This window comes from Dendrobates tinctorius, unplaced genomic scaffold (assembly GCF_039654945.1).
Source record: "Dendrobates tinctorius isolate UK_male_01 unplaced genomic scaffold, ASM3965494v1 ptg000258l, whole genome shotgun sequence".
In the NCBI taxonomy this organism is placed as follows: domain Eukaryota; kingdom Metazoa; phylum Chordata; class Amphibia; order Anura; family Dendrobatidae; genus Dendrobates; species Dendrobates tinctorius.
Window position 1 is genome coordinate 604,483 of NW_027361925.1, and position 19,944 is coordinate 624,426.

The following is a 19,944-nucleotide window of genomic DNA, read 5'->3' on the forward strand; positions in this document are numbered from 1 at the left end:
TGGATGTTTGGGGTTGTTGTCCGGCAGTAGAATAAATTTGGAGACACACCTACTGATGGTATTACATGATGGAGAAGTACAGTGGGTAAGGAAAGTATTCAAACCCCTTTAAATTTTTCACTCTTTCATTGCAGCCATTTGGTAAATTCAAAAAAGTTCATTTTTTTTCTCATTAATGTACCCCATACTCTGCACCCCATATTGCCTGGAAAAAAAACAAATATAGAAATTTTTGCAAATTAAAAAAAGAGAAACTGAAATATCACATGGTCATAAGTATTCAGACCCTTTGCTCAGACACTCATATACAAGTCACATGCTGTCCATTTCCTTGTGGTCCTCCTTGAGATGGTTCTTCTCCTTCATTGGAGTCCAGCTGTGTTTAGTTAAACTGATAATACTTGATTTGTAAAGGCACACACCTGTCTATATAAGACATCACAGTGCATGTCAGACCAAATGAGAATCATGAGGTCAAAGGAACTGGCCAAGGATCTCAGAGACAGAATTGTGGCAAGGCACAGACATGCAAATCATATCGACCAAAATTTACCACTAACATGAAGTACAACAGTACAGTGTCATGATACAACAATCTCAGAATCACTTGCATCAGTTGAATTGTTCCAGAGTTATTATCACAAAGTGACACTGATCAGATTTAAAAAATTTGGCCTGGTTAATAAGGTCAAAATTAGCTCAGTCACCAAGGGGTTAATCCTGACAAAATACTCAACTCCATTTGCTCAAATGCAACCCCAAATTTGCAGGACCCTCCACCGCCATCCATTGCTAACAAACCCTTCAGTAAATTGCTTTCTGTTTCAGCCAAATATTTCTGAATTTGACTCCTCGGGTCCTGAGTATCTGCTTCCATTTTTCTGCACCCCAGTTCCTATGTTGTCATGCTTAATTGCGTCACTTGGTCTCATTTCTAAGTCATAGATATGGCTTTTGGTCTTCATGGAAAAATTATGACCATTTCTGGCCAGACTTCTCTTAATAGTAGGTGGCTGTACTGGGTCCTATTGAATCCTGCCAGTTCGGAGTTGATAATAACGAAGAGAATTCACCGCACACTATTCGTAAGGTGATGCCAAAGAAGTAATTTATGTGGTCACATATAATATTCGTAGAGCAGAGAAGAAAAAAACGTATTTGAGGGACTATATTCAATTTTGACGTTTCGACTGATCTCCAGTCTTATTCAATATGCCGCCTTATGATGGGAAATGCCTGAGTGGTCCTAGAAAGTGGAAGTCCCGGGCAGCGCTCCCGCGCTCTGTCCCCTTAAACAGTGTGCTTAGCTGTGTCTGCTCTCTGCTAAGCATTTCGGAGTTGATGGCACTGCTGGACATATTTCATTTTCGAAGAGAAAGTAAGTATAGTGTGTCATTCAACTGCTGCACTAAGTTTCAAATGGACAAACACTGCGTCTATAACCCTTAACACTGACATTTCCTCAATGCCAAAAAATACATGCAGATACTTATAAATCATCATAAAAAGAGAGAATTTGAAGCTATAATACCATAAAATTCCAAGATATTTTATTGAAAATCATTTTTTTAAAATTTTTAGACACCAATATGATAAAAAAAATATTCTTACTGTAATGTGGTGTTGAAACTATAGTATTCAAAATTATATGAATATATTATTTTGTCACTTTATTTTTATTCATTTTTTTATCACTAATATTTTCACTTTTTGTAAATATATATATTTGTATGTATATATATATTTGTATGGCATAATATCGGCACAGTATTTGCACTTTATTAAAAATATATCTATATTTTGTAATACACTATTCTCTATGGTATTTTTATATTATTGTTCACTAGGTTTTGGCACACCTTTTTTTAAGTATACTAATTTACTTCAAGTTTTAAAGTGCATAAGTCTTCCAGAGCATATATGTTTGAGGGATTAAATAATCACCCATATTATATTTTACATTGAGAGGTCCATTACAGCTTAAACGCCACATTTCCAGTCTTCACTGGTGAACGTTTGTCTTCATTTTTCGGATATGCCGCTACCAAGGCAATGTTATACTTGCTAGCTGCAGTGATGAGCGCTTCCGCTCACTTCCCGTTACAGCCGTCGTCACGGCAACGCGTCTCTGCTGGCGCCTCAGCCCTCCCCCCGCTCTGACGCGTCAGGCCGGGGATGGGCTGGACACATGACGCTGACCTGTGCTGACCCCGGACAGGTCACGTGAACGGAAGCGCCGTCATTATACCGCTGTCAGCAATGACATCTACGCCCTATAAATACCCACACATAGGAGCAATGAAACACGCATGCTCCCTTGGAAGAAGCAGAACGCGCGTCGGGATGCCATGGCTCACTAGAGGTACAGAGTATTTCACTCAGCTGTCATAACTGTGTACCAATCGTTCCTCGTGATCTCTCTCTTGCATACTTTCATAGTGGCATTTATTTTTGGGGCTACACCTTTGGGGATATTAGACTTGCTATACTAATCAGCTGCTTCACCTGAATGTGGACTATATATGGGTGATTCAAACCCGCTATTTTACACTTTATGCATTATATAAAGCACTTTTTGTATTTTTGATCTCATTGAAGCCGTTATGGACCAACTATTTATTTGTTAATATAGAATATATATCCACTTGTGTTTTGCGGGTATATATGCCCAATATTTGATTCTTATATGCCCAATCAGGCTTCCTGTAACGGTTCTAGTGACCGTTTTTTGCATTCTATTTCCCCATTTTTTATCATATTGGTGTAAAAAAAAAAATTTTTTTTTAAAATGATTTTCTTTTCAAATAATATTTTATTAATTTTTAATTCATAAGGGAAAGAAGGGGTAACAAGGGGTAAGGGAAAGGAAATGAAATAAAAAATAGAGAACTCCACATTGATACAGAAATAGATACAATATACAGTCCAGACTTAATGCATAAAATAATACTGTTTCCAGATTGAGAACAAGTTTACATAAAGATAGAATTCCAGACAGCCCATTTGAGATGGTATTTAAACAAGCCATTGTTATTGAGAGCAATTCTTTCCTCCATCTGGCTATGCAATCGTAAATTGTCAACAACGGTGGAAAAAGGTGGTGCATCAGGTTTCCTCCACCAAAGAGCTATTATGTTTTTAACCGTAATAAACAAGTGTAACAGCACATATTTTATTGAAGCATCCACCTGTTCCATGTCCATTGATAACAGTACCATCTGGGGCGTAACAATAATGTTAACTGGTGATAGCTTTGCCACATGAGCTTTAACCTCTAACCATAACAATTTTAGCTTAGGACAAGTCCAAAAAATATGATAAAGGTTCCCTGGTAAATGGCAATCCCTCCAACATAAAGAAGCATCCTGACTTATATGGGCTAATCTCGCTGGGGTATAGTACCATCTGACTAATACCTTGTAATAGGTTTCCATCAAGGCCATGGATGCAGTAGATCTATATGAGTGATCTATAGCATATTCCCATTGCTCTAGACTAAAAGTCATCCTTAAGTCCGCCTCCCACCGTTCCATATAGGTATGTTTGGAGAAAGTAATGTCTCCATTGAGTCGAGAGTAAATGTTTCTAAGAGACCATTTAGTCCTAGAGTTAATGTTACCAAGCAAAAAGACTACGACATCTAGATTCAAAGACTTTTTGCGTAATAATTTATGGAGAATATCTTTTAAAATCTGATAAGACATAAACTCGTCAGAGGGTATGTGAAACTTTTCCTTTATCTCGGAAAATGAAATGACCTGAGAACCATCCCATATATCCCCTATTTTTGTTACTTTCCGATCAGACCAGACACTGGGCAGAGAGAATTGGCATATATCAGCTAGCAATTTAAAAGGAAAATTTTTGAAGGAGGAAGTTCTATTTTCTTTTCTTTTTAATTTAGAGAATTTCAACCATATTCCTAAGATAGCATCCAGAATCGGGTGCGTATGATTTCTGTTCTTAGTCTCTAAAAGGAAACTAAAGAAAGTATCCTGCAGAGGCTTATAATTATTACCTGCAAGCTCCAGATCTAACCACATAGGAGAAACCCCTTTTGTGAACCAATGCACACTATTTTTAACAAGAGTCGCCTGATAGTAAGCCTCAATGTTTGGCAACGCCAAACCTCCATGCTTCTTACCCCTTTACAATATGTTATGAGAAACCCTAGGTTTCTTGTTTTTCCAAACAAACAATTTCACCAAAGTCTGTATTTTATGCAAGAGCTTCGCATTAAATTTCAAAGGAATAGACCTGAATATATAGAGAAATATTGGGCAATATAATCGATTTTACAACTAGAACTCTGCCCATAAGTGTAAGATCTATGAGATCAAAGTGAAGAAAATCCCTAGATAAGGTATTTATAAGATTTTCAAAGTTAGCAGGGACAATGTGACTCAAAGTTTTGGTGATCTCAATACCAAGATATTTTAAACTTTTTGTTTCCATTTGGAACTTAGTCTGATCTAAAATCAGCTTGATATGACTTTTTGATAAATTGAAAGGGAAAACTTTAGTTTTTTGCGTATTTATCTTGAAAAAGGAAATATTTGAGAAATGCCCCAAATCTTCCATTAAATTTACCATAGAATTGACAGGATTAGTTACTGAAACAAATAAATCATCAGCGAAAAGGCTCAATTTGTGTGAACGATTTTTAGTATGGAAACCCGAAATTGAAGGATTTGTTCTTATTTTTTCGGCTAATGGCTCTATAGCCAATGCAAAAAGAAGGGGAGACAGGGGACATCCCTGCCTAGTACCATTAGTAATGTTAAAGGATTTGGATAAATGATTGTTTATATAAATTTTGGCATTGGGATTAGAATATAATGAAAGGGTGGAAGAGACAAATTTGTCGTCAAAGCCAAATTTAAACAGGACATTCTTGAGATAGAATCAATTGGTTGTATCGAATGCTTTCTCCGCATCTAATGTTAAAAAGAGAGAGGGAACATTAGTGGATTGGGCCAAATGAAGTAGATTAAGAACGCGTCTGGTACCGTCAGACGCTTGCCTCCCAGTAATAAAACCCACCTGATCCTCTCTGATCAGGTGTGGCAAAATATGCTTAAGTCTTTCCACTAAGATCTTTGAGTATAATTTTATGTCTCCATTGATCAGAGAAATAGGCCTATAATCCTTTACACACTCTGATTCTCCCATCTCTTTAGGAATTAGTATTATAGTAGCCTCCAACATGTCTGCCGGAAATGAACCTAGATTCGCTACGTGATCGAATAAAATTTTTTAACTGAGGAGAGAGAGTTTTAGAAAATATTTGATAGTATTCGTTAGCAAACCCGTCGGGACCAGGAGACTTCAACGATTTAAGTTTGTGAATCATATTATTGATTTCTTCTATGGAAATGGGTTTATTTAATTGTTCCAAATCTAATTTATCTATTTGAGGAAGATTTAGGCCCGCTAAAAAGGAGTTGATTGCATTTTGATCTGGAGACTGAATCGTGGGATCTTTTTGTAAGTTGTACAATTTTTCAAAAAATGTAGCAAAGACATTCGCAATGTCCTGTGGATGCGAATGGAGACATCCTGTCGAACTTTTAATCCTATTTATTCTCCTGGTAAGTCTATCTCTTTTTAATTTTTTCATCATATAATGGGTAGGCTTATTTGCAGATGCATAATAATTAAATTTAGAAGCTCGTATGGCAGCATCATAGTCGGACATTAGTTGTGTTTTTAATTGTTGCCGTAATTCTAGAATTTCCATGTGAATATCATGCGATGGGATAGGTAACCTATTTTGCTGATCCTCCTTTGAGTTAATTAGGGATTGTAGATTCCTTATTTTGTCCCTTTTTTCTCGCTTAAGCCGAGAGGACAACTGTATAATACAACCCCTAATGACCGCCTTGTGTGCTTTCCACAATATAAATGGGTCTACATTTTCTGTAGCATTTTCTTTAAAATAATTATTCAATGACTCTTCTATGATGCCCCTATACTTTTGTGTTCTAAGAATCGTTAAATTGGTCTTCCATAAGAAAGTATTGTTGGCCGGAGGGCCTAATGCAAACTTTGCCCTGATTGGCGAATGGTCTGAGAACGATTTATTCAAAATTTCAATGGATTTAAATTTAGATAATGAAAAAATATTAGCAAGAAATAGGTCTATTCTTGAAGAGGATTTGTGAACCGTAGAGTAATGAGAGTACTCTCTAGAAGAGGTATTGTGACACCGATAAACATCATACAGTTCATTAGCAGAAATCCAGTTATCTAGGGATGGACATTTCAAACGAGCCTTGGAAGATGAGTCCATACTAGTACTAGGCACTATATTAAAATCCCCCACCAGCAGCAACTCGCCCCGTTTCATCTTCTCAATTTTTTTGATCAATTTATTAAAAAACGGAAATTGTCGTGTATTCGGGGCATAAATATTAATAATCGTGAAAGGATTGCCGTTAAGATTACAGATTAATATATGGAATCTTCCTTCTGGGTCTATCTCTTCCTCAATCAATTGAAATGGGATTTTATTGCTAATAATAGTAATTACTCCCGTTTTCTTGTTCAATTTTAGCGACTTAAACATATTAGAGTAATTTTTATGTTGAAAGGGAGGATGGTTATTTTTGGCCAGCTTCACTTCTTGCAAGCAAATTATGTCTGCCTGGTACATCCTGATTTCCTTCCATGTAATATACCTCTTATAGGGACTGTTAAAACCTCTAACGTTATATGAAAGGATGTTAATATCCATTAATACTCACTCCAGAAAGCAACTCTCTAAAAAGTCTGTAAATGTAAAGAAAGAACTAAACTAAACAGAAGAAAAAAAAGAAAAAAGTAAATGCAACTAAACGGAGATCCCCTGGAGGAAACCACCTGTAGTGGCTATCTCCTGAAGTCGGGGGTAAAAAAAAAAAATGGCTAAGGTCCCACATGACCAACCACTGTTGAACCATGAAAATCAATAGCACAGTAACAATAAGAGATAAAATGTCGAAAGAAGCCTCAATTGAACTGCAAAGAATCAGGTCAACCCTTATCTTTTATGTCGCTTTGTAGAAAGGCAAGCAATTCCCTCCCTTCCTCCACAGATAAAGGAACATTCTTACCCTTGTGCCAGACTATGAGTTTGGTGGGAAACCCCCATCTGTAGACAATTTCCATGTCCCTCAACTTAGAGGTGATTTCCCTGAACGATTTTCTGGCGTCTATTGTGTTTTTTGAAAAATCAGAATAGACTTTGATTCTGTCAAAAGGTGCCGGGAAAGTGTGCCTTTCTCTTAAGCATTTTCGAATTTTTTCTTTTGTTTCAAAAAATAACAAATCGTAAAATGGTGTCCCTAGGTTTGTCTGGTGAGATACCTTTCGGACGAGGAAGCCTGTGAATTCTATCTATTGTCAGTTGAGTGTCCGATAAAGAGGGGATAGCCTTTTTAAAGAGAGATTTAGTATAATCCGAAAGACCATCTTGTGAAACGTTCTCCGGGACCCCTCTAAGTTTAAGATTGTTTCGACGGCTCCTATCTTCCAGTTCCGTCACTTTAGTTTTCAAATACTTAACTTCATCCCTCAAGTCTAAGTTCTGTTTAGTGAGAATCTGTCTTGTTTTCCAACTCTGAAATTTTACTTTCATTAACCTCGAACCTGTGAGTGAAATTGTCACTAACTTCCTGCAGAAGGGCTTTTTGCGATTCGAAACCCTGCACTATTGAGTCCTTTAATGCTTTACAAAAGTTAGCAAGAATCCCTTCAGATACCTGCTTATCGGATGTAAAAAAAATTTTCATAGTTAATCGTGTCTAGTGTAGGGGTCACAGAACGCGATATCACAGAGCAACCTTTTTTTGGAGAGGCTTATTTGGACTGTCAGTAAAAGAGGAATCTCCTGATGCACTATCTGAGTCTAAGGCAGAGACATCTCTATTCTTGTCCCCCCTCTCCTGATTTTTATGTTTGTTGGATAGAGACATATCCATTTTGTCTTCATGTATTTGATTTGCAGCCGGTTCAGCACCCCTATCAGTGGACCCATTAGACGTATGCGCAACATCATGAAACTCAGGAGACAAATCGCGCTGAGACACCTGTCCACGTGACATTTTACCATGGCAGGCAGTTGAGGATTTTACTGAAGATTTGTTTTTGTCATCTGTTTTATTCCTCATGGGAGATCTGGAATTAGTCGGACTACTTAAATTGGATAAGTCATGAAACCGTCTGGATTTGGGAATATCCCAAGCGGTTTGATTTCTACGAGGTTGTCCCTTATATTTTATATTGCTGAACGCCATCTGAACAAAATATAATATGGAACAATCCCAACCCAGATCTCTGAAATCTACACAGAGAAAACCACAGTAGATTGATATCTAACAATCAGCAGCCGTCAGTTGGCTCTTTAGACACCCTGCAGATCACCTCACCCTTCGGCAATGTGATGACTTGAGATTTAAAACTAATGAATGTCCCTCAATCCAGCAGGACTATTATGTAAGAATGAGATAACCTCTCAAGCATTAAGCATTGAATGTTCACCCATGAATGAGTAAATTACAATATAAGTGTTAGTAGCAAACAGTATATCTTCAGTATTCTAAAGTAGCTTACTATACCCTATAGAATTAATAGTATATAAGACAGAAAATATGCTCCTCAAATATAAAAGTAAAACAGATAAATGAAAGTAATCCACTTTACCACGAAGGAACTATCTATAGTTCACTGGTATATCCTTTGATATAGTAAGGATTGTTAACCAAAACTTGAAACCAAGCTCTGTTGCTGTAGCTTGCAAGAGGCAGAGTTGTCCGCACCCCCGTCTGTAGAAGATTCTCTACCTTATAAAGTCAAAAGACAAGTAGGATCATATGAAGCTTGAAAACAGTATCTGGTCCACTAATAATAAAAAAAACAAACAAAAAAAAAAAAAAAATGTACACCTATAGTACTGCAGCAGCCAAAAAGAATGTGCTGCCTGAAAAAGTAAGTACGTCTCAGAAAAAGAAATCCGCCCACACAAATATTTCCTCTGCTAAGTTCCACACACTCGGCCCTGGAATAATGTATATAGCATAAATCAAGGCACCCTAGGATCCACCAAATGCACAGTCACCTTCTCCAAAATACAATAATTGGCAGCAGAACTGAACTATTATAGCAAAGAGATTAAAGCTGCTTTGCTGACCACAGCCCCAGCAGGGCTTTTGTATTAGGTTAGAATAGCGTCTTTTGCTTCTCCCACTCATAGGAATGTCTTGTCACATCTCCGCTGTAAGTCCTCGGTATCCTGCGGCATCGCCTGGTCCTCACCTCATCCAGCCGCTCTCTCTTCTCCGTCGGCTCTTCCTGCAGGATTAATGGACGCCCTGTAGTCTTCAGCAGCTTACCGATAACACCGCTCTGTTCTCCAGCCGTCTCTTCTGCGCCTCTTATCTTTGTCTGTGCTCCAGCTATGATGTCGGCGCCTTCTTCCCGCCTTTTCTCCTCAGCCTGTCAGCCTTGCCTTCACCGCACAGCAATGGCGCCGCCTCACAGCTGTTTCCTGCGCTTGAATTACCTCAGCGCTGAGACTCAGCTTCACTACAGTGACAGGCCTCACGGTCTTTACAGCTCCTCCAAGCGACGTTACACAGTGATTCTTCCGTCCCTCCGACTTCAATAGAGAGCAGTCCCGGAGCAATATCGGCGGTGTAACAGTTAAGTGAAGGGACTCCTGGACTCTTTAGCAATTATGAATCAGCAGTTCCCGCCATTATGGCGGCCGCAGCCGTCGCTTGTCACAGACTAGTCGGACAGGGAAACTGAGGCACCAAATCTTGTGAAATGAGTAGAAATGAAGTCTTGGGAAGCCAATAATAGATTTTAGTAAGAAATATTATAAAAATAGCTGCTGTTAATTTGCGTTGTAGTCACTTTTGTGGTTATTCATGTGGGAGCTCACAGCTCAGACTTCCATCATAGTCCTGAGCTCAGGCCACGCCCACCAAAAAATGATTTTCAATAAAATATCTTGGAATTTTATGGTATTATATCTTCCTATTCTCTCTTTTTGTGATGGTTTGCATTTGGAAGTTGCCACTTATCTAGGCAATTAATGTTCTTGGAAATTTATACTTCTAAATCATGCGATACCATAAGAAGGCATCTGGCTCAAAATTTTTCCTGCAGCATAATAACGACCCCAAGCATCCAGCCAAGGTGAATAAAAATTTATCTTCAGTGCAAAGGCGGCGGCAGCGTCCTGGAGGTGAAGATCTGGCCCTAGCAGAGCCCTGATCTCACATCATCCAGTCTGTCGGGGGCCATATGAAGGGACAGAGGGATCTACACAAGCCTCATACACAGAAGATAAGGGATCTCCTAAATGTTTGGAACAACCTCCTGCAGAGTTCCTTCAAAAACGACCTGCAAGTACCCAGAAGAAATGGTGTTTTTGGTGGTCACCAAATATTGATTTGTTCATTTACTTTGCATTTTGTTAATTGATAACAAAATAAATAAATAAAACTAACAACATTATTTTTGGAAGCTTCTTACTTTATAGCATTTTTTCCCCAAATCTACCTAAATCTTTAGGATGATAATGTGTTTTTAGTTTATTTGTTGTCATCGTAATCTGAAACTATTGAGCCGCTGTTGAATCAGGATTGAGGAAACTCGCGGGAGCAGACCTAGTGTTATAACGGTTTCTTCAGAGTCCGCAAGAGGATCGCTATTGGACGCCTCCTGTACCTACAAAGGTCTTTTGGGTGACATTGTTCCTGTTTTCAGCTCTTATTTACCTGCCAGGATTGCAAACAGGTGGGATAGCGGCCACCGCAGCGGGGCCAAGCCACTCCATCCCTGCAACGTACCGGAGTGGTAAATAACACTTCACCACAACATACTCATACGTCAATGCCATCACGACGCGAACATTTCCATTTTTTGTGTTTCTGTCATTTCCTCCCCTTCTTCCTACATCCACATTTATTTTTCTATCCTCAGACATAGAAGGGCTTGTTGTTTGTTTTTTTTGTGGGACGAGCTGCACATTTCAATGACACCATTCGTTTTCCCACATAGTGTACTGGAAAAACTCCCAAGTGCGGCGAAATCATGAAACAATTGCAATTCTGACAATGTTTTTTGGAACTGTTTTTACAGTGTACATCGTGTGGCAACAATGACCTCGCATTACAATTCTGATCATCAGTACGATTATGGCGATACACAACATATACAGTTTCTTTCATTAGACGCCGCTTTCAAGACCCGCAACGTTTTCATTTATTGATCGATGAAGCTGTGTGACGGTTTATTTTTTTGCAGTAAAAGACCATGTGTTTCATTGATACCATTTTTGGATAGATGTGACATTTTGATTGCCTGTTGCAGCATTTTCTTGTGGTACTGCAGCGATCAAAAAAAAAAAAAAATTAACGCTTTACCATTTTTCAATTTTATTTTACCAATTGGGTTATTTTTATATTTTGATATGTCTGACTTTTCTTAACGCAGTGATGCCATGTGTGTATTTTTTTAATATCTTTATTTTCAATGGGGGAAAAGAGAGGCAATTTGAACATGTTTAATATCAAAAACTTTTTCTTACTTTCACTGTTAATACATATTTGTGTTATATGCAGCAGTCCCACAGTACTGCTTTATATCGCACAAATCACCATCTCCTTTGAAGCTTGGACACAGGTAGAGGTTCAAAGGAGCGCTGTAATGACAAGTATGGAGGTCTTCCGGAGACCCCCTGCTGTCATATCATGGGAGCGCAGATGGGCATGGGGCATGACTGGCCCACTGCCGCCGCGCATTCAATGCCCTTTAGGTATGTTGGTGGATTCACTGACGGAGCTAGGATTAAACCTCCTACCTCAGAGCGGCCGATTATCAGCTGAGACCAGTTTCTCCATTCTGGACAATTATTCCGGTCATCAAAGGTGACATTATTAGACTTCCAGCAGCACTGCTCGTGGTTAAACCAGAACCACTCCACACAAATGCCGTCCTTCAGGTCCGTCATCCAGTGAGAAGAGATGTCAATCAGACCCGCCAACGAGCCTGTCGGGCATAGCAAACAGTCAGGAAGCATGTAATATATGAAGTCGTCACGTTTCGTATCAGGAGCTGCAGCAACTTATATGTTACCATCTGCGAAGGGTTATTATAATATATGCATCTACCATGGTCTGCACATGTGTGTGTACTTACAGAAGATAAGACGTAACCCATAGGACTGATCACCCACTGTCATCTGTACAAGGACACAGGAAAATTTCCCTTTAATCTTTACAGAAATGTAGTGGGATTCTCCCATGATCTGGGTTTTGGCCGAGCACCACGACCTTCATCAGGTTCACCCGGTGAGCACTGGATGAAGGCACCAAAAAGTAATTTTTATGGGAACGCTCCTGGATATCCTCAATAAAGGTTAACCCCTTACAGACATAGGATGTACTAATCATACTATACGGTCACAATTTGTGCCAGCGGAATCGACAGCGTGACTGCGTCTATGTATCCAGCGTGCACGGGACATGATGGCGGGGCACTGATGAGTGGCCATAACAGGCGTGGTTTGCTCAGGACGACACACTTGTGAAAACTAGCCCGAGGCCAGCGATCACAGTAGATTGTGACTTTTGCTGTATTCAGCAATATGGCATTGTTATGACACACAAGGTCTAAGGGGTACGGTTTCTCCTTGTGGAGAGTGACATGCCAGCTCTGGCTTGTCAAGGTATGGAGGCTTATTCGCCGTGCAGTGCTCCTCTGGGAAAATAATTTGCAAATTGCCTCTTCAGAGAAAAAGAAGACTTGAACTCTATAGCGCCACCTGTTGGTAGTAGCGATCCTACAAGTCACAATCAACCCTTTAACGAGTCTTGTAATATCACTTAAGATAAACGCCAAATCAGAATCTCAATTTGCAGACATGGTGTTTTGAGCTATTGGCTCTCGTCAGTGCAAAGTATGAGAACTGATTTGGCTAGGTGAGAGGCTCTGGACTGAGGTCTTGTCATGTCCGCCATGTCTGTCATGCCGCAAGATGCCTGGAGCAGTGTGCACGCGCGCCTTACCTCATGGCGGCACGCTGTTGCTGGGTGATCATCCGTCTCTGTCTGACTCTGCAATCCGCTGTATTCCTGGAAACCCTTGATCATGTGACCTTTCCTATGTTCCAGCCCTGCTCTGGTTCTGCAATCCGCTGTATTCCTGGAACTCCCTGATCATGTGACCTTCTCTATGGTTCTACCCAGGCTGTTCTAGCAATGCTCTCTGTGATCCTGGAGGATCTGAACTCAAAGTCCCTCCCTGGTCCTGACCCGGAAGTACTGGTGCTATATCAGACCGCCCCTCCCTATGGTCAGGGCCTGATTATTGTGCTGCTTCCCGGCATGGCTGCTTGGTCGCTCCCTGTATTCTGTGCCCCTGCACTCTGCCCTGCGTCTCTGCACACGCTCTGTGCTTGTACTCTGCCTCTTGTCTCGTGCCGTGTCTTGTGTTGTCTCTCGTGCCATGTTTGTCCTTGCCTTGCTTTGCCTTGTAGTACTTCCGCTGTTCTTTGCCTTAGCCTGTTTTCGCCATGTTGTGCCCTTGCTCTGCCTTGCCTGTTTCGCCATGTCTGGTCTTTGCTATTCTGAGCCTTGTAGTACTTCTCATGTTTCTTGTCTCAGCCCGATTTTCCGTACTCTGTCCTATTGTGCTCTCTTGCACATTTCTATGTCTAGTCTCAAGGCTCTGCCTTGGTCTGGCTCTGGGCTTCGGCCTACGCTGCCCTGCTAGACTCTGTCCTCTGATGCTCTCTAGCACTCTCCCTGACTAGTCCCAAGGCTCTGCCTTGGCCCGGCTCTGGGCTTCAGCCTACGCTCCACTGCTAGTTCTATGTCTCGTTTCCTGGCTAGTCCCAAGGCTCTGCCTTGGCCCGGCTCTGGGCTACGGCCTACACTCCGCTGCTAGCTCTGTTCTCTCTCTGACCCCACTCTGTGCTTCTGCCTAGGTTGCGTTCCTTGCTTTGTCCTCTCCTTTCCCTGTCTGGTTTTCCCTTCCCCTCGTCTTGTTGTTTCAGTGCCGACCTGTTGGTCGCATCACACAGGACAGTGTCACGTGTCGTCTTGTTGTTTCAGTACCGACCTGTTGGTCTTGTCACACAGGACAGGCATACGTGACAGATTGCCCCTTGCCCGCCTCCTGTGCCTTAGTCGTGCCCCGTGCTTGTGCCTCAGTCGTGTGCACTGGCCAGTGAGGTGTGTCTCCTGCCTTGAACCCTGCCTCGAACCCTGGCGTGGCTCCTAGCACGCACCCTGCCTCGAACACTGGTGTGGCTCCTAGCAAGCATCCTGCCTGACCCTGGCATGGCCCTCTGCACGCGCAGGACCCTGTCTTGTATGTTGAACCTGACCCTGGCGTGCCCCTTGGCACGCGCAGGACTCTGCCTTGTACCTTGGCGTGTCTCTACACACACACACACCCTGTCTTGTTTGTTGAACTCTGAACCCTGGCGTGTCCCCTACACACGCACCTTGCACCTTGCTTTGAACCCTGGCGTGTCTCCTACACACCCACCCTGCACCTTTTCCTGGACCCTGGTGTGCCCCTAGCACGCACCCTGCCTGGAATCCTGCCTTGGACCTCGGCGTGTTCGCTAACACGCACCATGCCTGGAGATCTGTCGTGCCTCCTTGCCTGAACCCTGGTTTGCCTGCCTGGCTGCCGGATGCCCGGAACCTGCCGATCGCGGCCAGAGATCGTAAGCCTGATAACTGCGGCCTGATATCCGGAGCTGATGACCAGAGCTGATGTCCGCAGCCTGATCATGTCGATCGTTGTCAGCTGTCCAGACTTCGATGCCATTGTGCCTCTGCCTGTACCCAGGCGTGCCTCCTGGCACATACCATGCTATGGGACCTTGGCGTGCCCACGCACGCACCTTGCCGTGTTTGCTTGTCCTCACGTTTGCACTGAATGTTATCCTGAAGTTGTCTTAATGAAGATACCTTGAACTTACGTCTTGTCTTGTTTCCTGCTCGTCCTTTTCGTCAGACACTCGTACATAGTGTCCCCCTGAGCCGGCCGTCTGGTCCCAGCAGTCGTGGTGGCTCACCCCCTTGGTCTTGCCCCTGACACTTCCTGTATAGGGGGTGGTTTCTCTCAAGGTCAGCTCGCCCTCGGTGGGTGCCACGACCCAGAGGGTCCACTCAAAAAATCGGCTCAGCAGAAGCTGAGTCCGTCACAGGTCTAAGGGGTAAGGCTTCTCTGAAGAGGCAATTTGCATATTATTTTCCCAGAGGAGCATTGCACAGCGAATAAGCCTCCTTACCTTAACAAGCCAGAGCTGGCATGTCACTCTCCACAAGGAGAAACCTTACCCCTTAGACCTCAGTCCAGAGCGTTCTTATACTTTGTACTGACTAGAGCCAATAGCCCGAAACACCGCGTCTGCAAATTGAGATTCTGATTTGGCTTTTATCCTAAGTCATATTACAAGACTCGTTAAAGGGCTGATTGTGACTTGTAGGATCGCTACTACCAACAGGTGGCACTATAGAGTTCAAGCCCTCATTTTCTCTGAAGAGGCAATTTGCATCTTATGACACATAAAACATACACGATCCATCAAAATACAAAAATTAATCCAAATCGGTAAATGGCACAATGGGGAAAAAAAAAAAACCTGAAGAGTCAGTGTTAGGTGATTTTTTTTTATCGCAAAATTAATGCTGAAAATAAACGCCCCAAAAAATACAATTGTGGAGTTGTGTTTTTTCCCCTCACTTTTTTGTCACACTTGGATTTTTTTCCTGTTTTCCAATACATCACATGAGAAAAGGGATGGTACAACCCGTCCTGCAAAAAAACAAGCCCTCATATGGCCTTGGGGCCAGGAAAAATGTAAAAAGTTATGACTTTTGGAAGAAGGGGAAGGAAAAAAAAAACAAAAATAGAAATTGGCAGCGGCTGGAAGGAGCTGAGAGGACACCGTTGTTCCCCTGACTGATGGTGGAGGGTCAGGATGGCTACGGTCACTTTCCTACCTGATCCACATCCACACCTGCTGCATGGAGAACTGTACATAATGCTCCTTATACAATACACACTAATGTGCATTACCGGAGAATCACCGCAGACCGGAAACAAGTCACCAGCCGGATCCCAGGCGGTTTCCACCAGAGTTTAAAGATGCTGTAGTCTGACTACGGCTCTAGGAGAGCAGCAGTTTATATGGAGGTTTGATGATTTAGGCTTTTACATGGCTGTTCTGTGCACTGGCAACCCTGTGGGTCACTTAGATGGGAGCAGACGTCATCTTCTACCATTGCTATGTTTTGAGTAATATCAGAGATTTCCAGGAGATTGTAAATTGTGTACGTACTATCTCTTAAAGAGGAATTCTCATGCAATTACAGTTAGGTCCATATATATTTGGACAGAGACAACATTTTTCTAATATTGGTTCTAGACATTACCACAATGAATTTTAAACAAAACATTTCAGTTGCAGTTGAATTTCAGACTTTCAGCTTTCATTTGAGGGTATCCACATTAAAATTGGATGAAGGGTTTAGGAGTTTCAGCTCCTTAACATGTGCCACCCTGTTTTTAAGGGTATGTGCAGACGCTGCGGTTTTTGCTGCTGTTCCGCTGCGGTTTTGGCCCTGCGGAACCGCAGCAGTTCCGCAGACATGGTACTTTACCATGTTAGCCTATGGGTTTTCAAAACCGCAGTGCTCACGCTGCGGTTTTTTTTCCGCAGCATGTCAATTATTTCTGCGGATTCTGCTGCGGTTTCACACCTTTAACATAGTAGAGTTGTGAAACCGTAGGGCAAAACAGCAGGCCAAACCGCAGTAAAACCGCAGGTCACTTTACTTGCGGTTTTACCTGCGGTTCCGCGGGGAAAAAACCCGCAGATGAATCTGCAGTGTGTGCACATAGCCTAAAGGGACCAAAAGAAATTTGAGAATTGACTCCATGGCTATTTCATGGACAGGTGTGGGCAATCCCTTCGTTATGTCATTCTCAATTAAGCAGATAAAAGGCCTGGAGTTGATTTGAGGTGTTGTGCTTGCACTTGGAAGGTTTTGCTGTGAAGGAAACACGCGGTCAAAGGAGATCTCCATGCAGGTGAAACAAGCCATGCTTAAGCTGCAAAAACAGAAAAAATCCATCCGAGAAATTGCTACAACATTAGGAGTGGCAAAATCTACAGTTTGGTACATCCTGAGAAAGAGAGAAAGCACTGGTGAACTCATTAATGCAAAAAGACCTGGGCGCCAACGGAAGACAACAGTGGTGGATGATCGCAGCATAATCTCCATGGTGAAGAGAAACCCCTTCACAACAGCCAACCAAGTGAACAACACTCTCCAGGAGGTAGACGTATCAATATCCAAATCTACCATAAAGAGAAGACTGCATGAAAGTAAATACAGAAGGTTCACTGCACGGTGCAAGCCACTCATAAGCATCAAGAATCAAAAGGCTAGACTGGACTTTGCTAACAAACATCTAAAAAAGCCAGCACAGTTCTGGAAGAACATTCTTAGGACAGATGAAACCAAGATCAACCTCTATCAGAATGATGGAAAGAGAAAAGTATGGCGAAGGCATGGTACAGCTCATGATCCAAAGCATACCACATCATCTGTAAAACACGGCGGCGGCAGTGTGATGGCTTGGGCATGCCTGGTTGCCAGTGGCACTGGGTCACTAGTGTTTATTGATGATGCGACACAGGACAGAAGCAGCCGAATGAATTCTGAGGTATTCAGAGCCTTACTGTGTGCTCAGAGCCAGCCAAATGCAGCCAAACTGATTGGTCGTCGTTTCATACTACAGATGGAAAATGACCCAAAACATAAAGCCAAAGCAACCCAGGAGTTTATTAAAGCAAACAAGTGGAATATTCTTGAATGGCCAAGTCAGTCACCTGATCTCAGCCCAATTGAGCATGCATTTCACTTGTTAAAGACTAAACTTCAGACAGAAAGGCCCACAAACAAACAGCAACTGAAAACCACCGCAGTGAAGGCCTGGCAGAGCATCAAAAAGGAGGAAACACAGCGTCTGGCACATGTTAAGGAGCTGAAACTCCTAAACCCTTCATCCAATTTTAATGTGAATACCCTCAAATGAAAGCTGAAAGTCTGAACTTCAACTGCATCTGAATTGTTTTGTTTAAAATTCATTGTGGTAATGTCTAGAACCAAAATTAGAAAAATGTTGTCTCTGTCCAAATATATATAGACCTAACTGTAAATAGGTTTATCTAGTTAGAAAGAATGAAAATGATCAAGTTTGCAATTGACTTGTACATTCTATCTGCCATCATTCCTGCTGTGAGCGCTTTTATCTTACATATTGTACAGCCTGATGCCAAGAAGCATCTAGGCTGAGAGTGAGCAGTAGTTACATTCCAGGAGAGGAGATAAATCCTAACATACAAGTCATCTCTCTCCAGCCACTGATTTCTATACAGCCATTAGCTGGTCATCGCCCTCTCAGATCCTGACATGCTGCTGCTACAAATCTTGTAACGTCAGCAACCCCCAATGGCAGCTTTCAGAGCAGTTCTAAGTCACTGCTCTAACTTTCCCGAGCTGTGTGCTTGCTCAAATGGCCTGTTATTGCCAAGTGTGGATACTGTGATAGCAGCGTAACAATCTAGAACAAACCACTGACCGCTGAAAGTGCTACATTACGACTAGAAATCTCAGCAGAACTTCTGCTGAAGCTACAGCTCTCTTACTAATGAGAACAGTTACTTAGGGAGGAGAGCGCACCCCACCAGAAAGTAGGAAATAAGGAGACTGCAGAACTAGGAGCTGCTCAAGAGACAACTTGAGAATAACACCGAATGCGCCTTAATAGCGGCTTTTTCCTGTTATTTTCACACTTTGGGATATCAGATAGATTTACTGACATAGGAGAACTGAATTTAACTAAATCTACAGTAAGTCAGAAAATAGAGTTACCTGCAGAAAGGCCAATCAGCAGCATTAACAACCACCCGGAGAAGGCGTCACTGACGCTGCGCAGCAGAGCCCAAGCAGACTCTTTACTTTTGCTGAGGATCTGAAAAACAGAAGTTGCCGACAATGAAAGCTTAGGAAGTTATAATAGAGCTGCACCAGGAATCGGAGCCGGAAACCTGGGCAGAAATACTGCATGGATATCAGAGATACAGAGATATCAGCATGGAGAGGACAAACACCAAGACCTCAGGGAGCAACATGAAATAGAACACAGTGCATATTAGCTTCCCCCCCTCCCCATCACTTTCAGCTGCGTCTACGTTATCAAAGGCACAGGGGGTCACTGCGCTTAGCACAGGTGCAGCATATGTCACGGTACGTCTGCTGAGAAACTGAGTCCAAAATGATATTCAGCATTATTACCGCCGGGGAGGAGCAGCTGAGCACCATCAGGGAAGTATGGGAGCTAGACACTAAACCCTAATTTGATACGCTCCTAATTATCCAAAGATGACATCCTTTAATCTGTAAGTATTGCCACAGAGCGTTGGAACTTTAACCTTGATTATAACTAATATCTGCAAATTTGTGGCACTTGTTACTGAGTTTTCACCCCGCATCATTGTAAATATACAGATCAGGGCTAAAGCTCTGGAAGGTCAGGACACATGGTTACCAAAGTCAGGATCCCTTTAGAAGAGACTACTGCACTTTCCTACGCTTCTATCAATGAGCAGTCAGTGAATAGAAGTGCTGACACTGCCGATGCTTCTGTATAACTTGAAAGACCACCGTACCCAGGACACCGGGCACTGTTGTGGGCCATTTTACTCCATTATGGAGGCTTTTGCTATATTTACGCTGCAATAAAATGAAACAAATTAGTGTGTAATTCATAAGTACCCCAAAACAGAGTTAAAAGAAATGCAATTTGTTCTCCATAAAACAAAGCCTTTCACAGCCACATCAGCAATAATATACAAAGTTATGG

General features: G+C 42.1%; 1 protein-coding gene across 2 annotated transcripts in view; it reads right to left on the minus strand.

Annotated features, from left to right (window-relative positions):
* The window catches only part of CLCN5 (chloride voltage-gated channel 5), a 90,534-nt gene that overhangs the window by 40,991 nt on the left and 29,599 nt on the right, over positions 1–19,944 (minus strand). For both annotated transcript variants that reach the window (XM_073558758.1, XM_073558759.1), the window contains 2 exons: positions 18,954–19,053; positions 11,852–12,039 (listed from right to left, as the gene is read on the minus strand). In XM_073558758.1, coding sequence (XP_073414859.1) covers positions 11,852–12,039; positions 18,954–19,053 — 288 coding nt within the window. The remainder of the gene's footprint in view (positions 1–11,851; positions 12,040–18,953; positions 19,054–19,944) is intronic.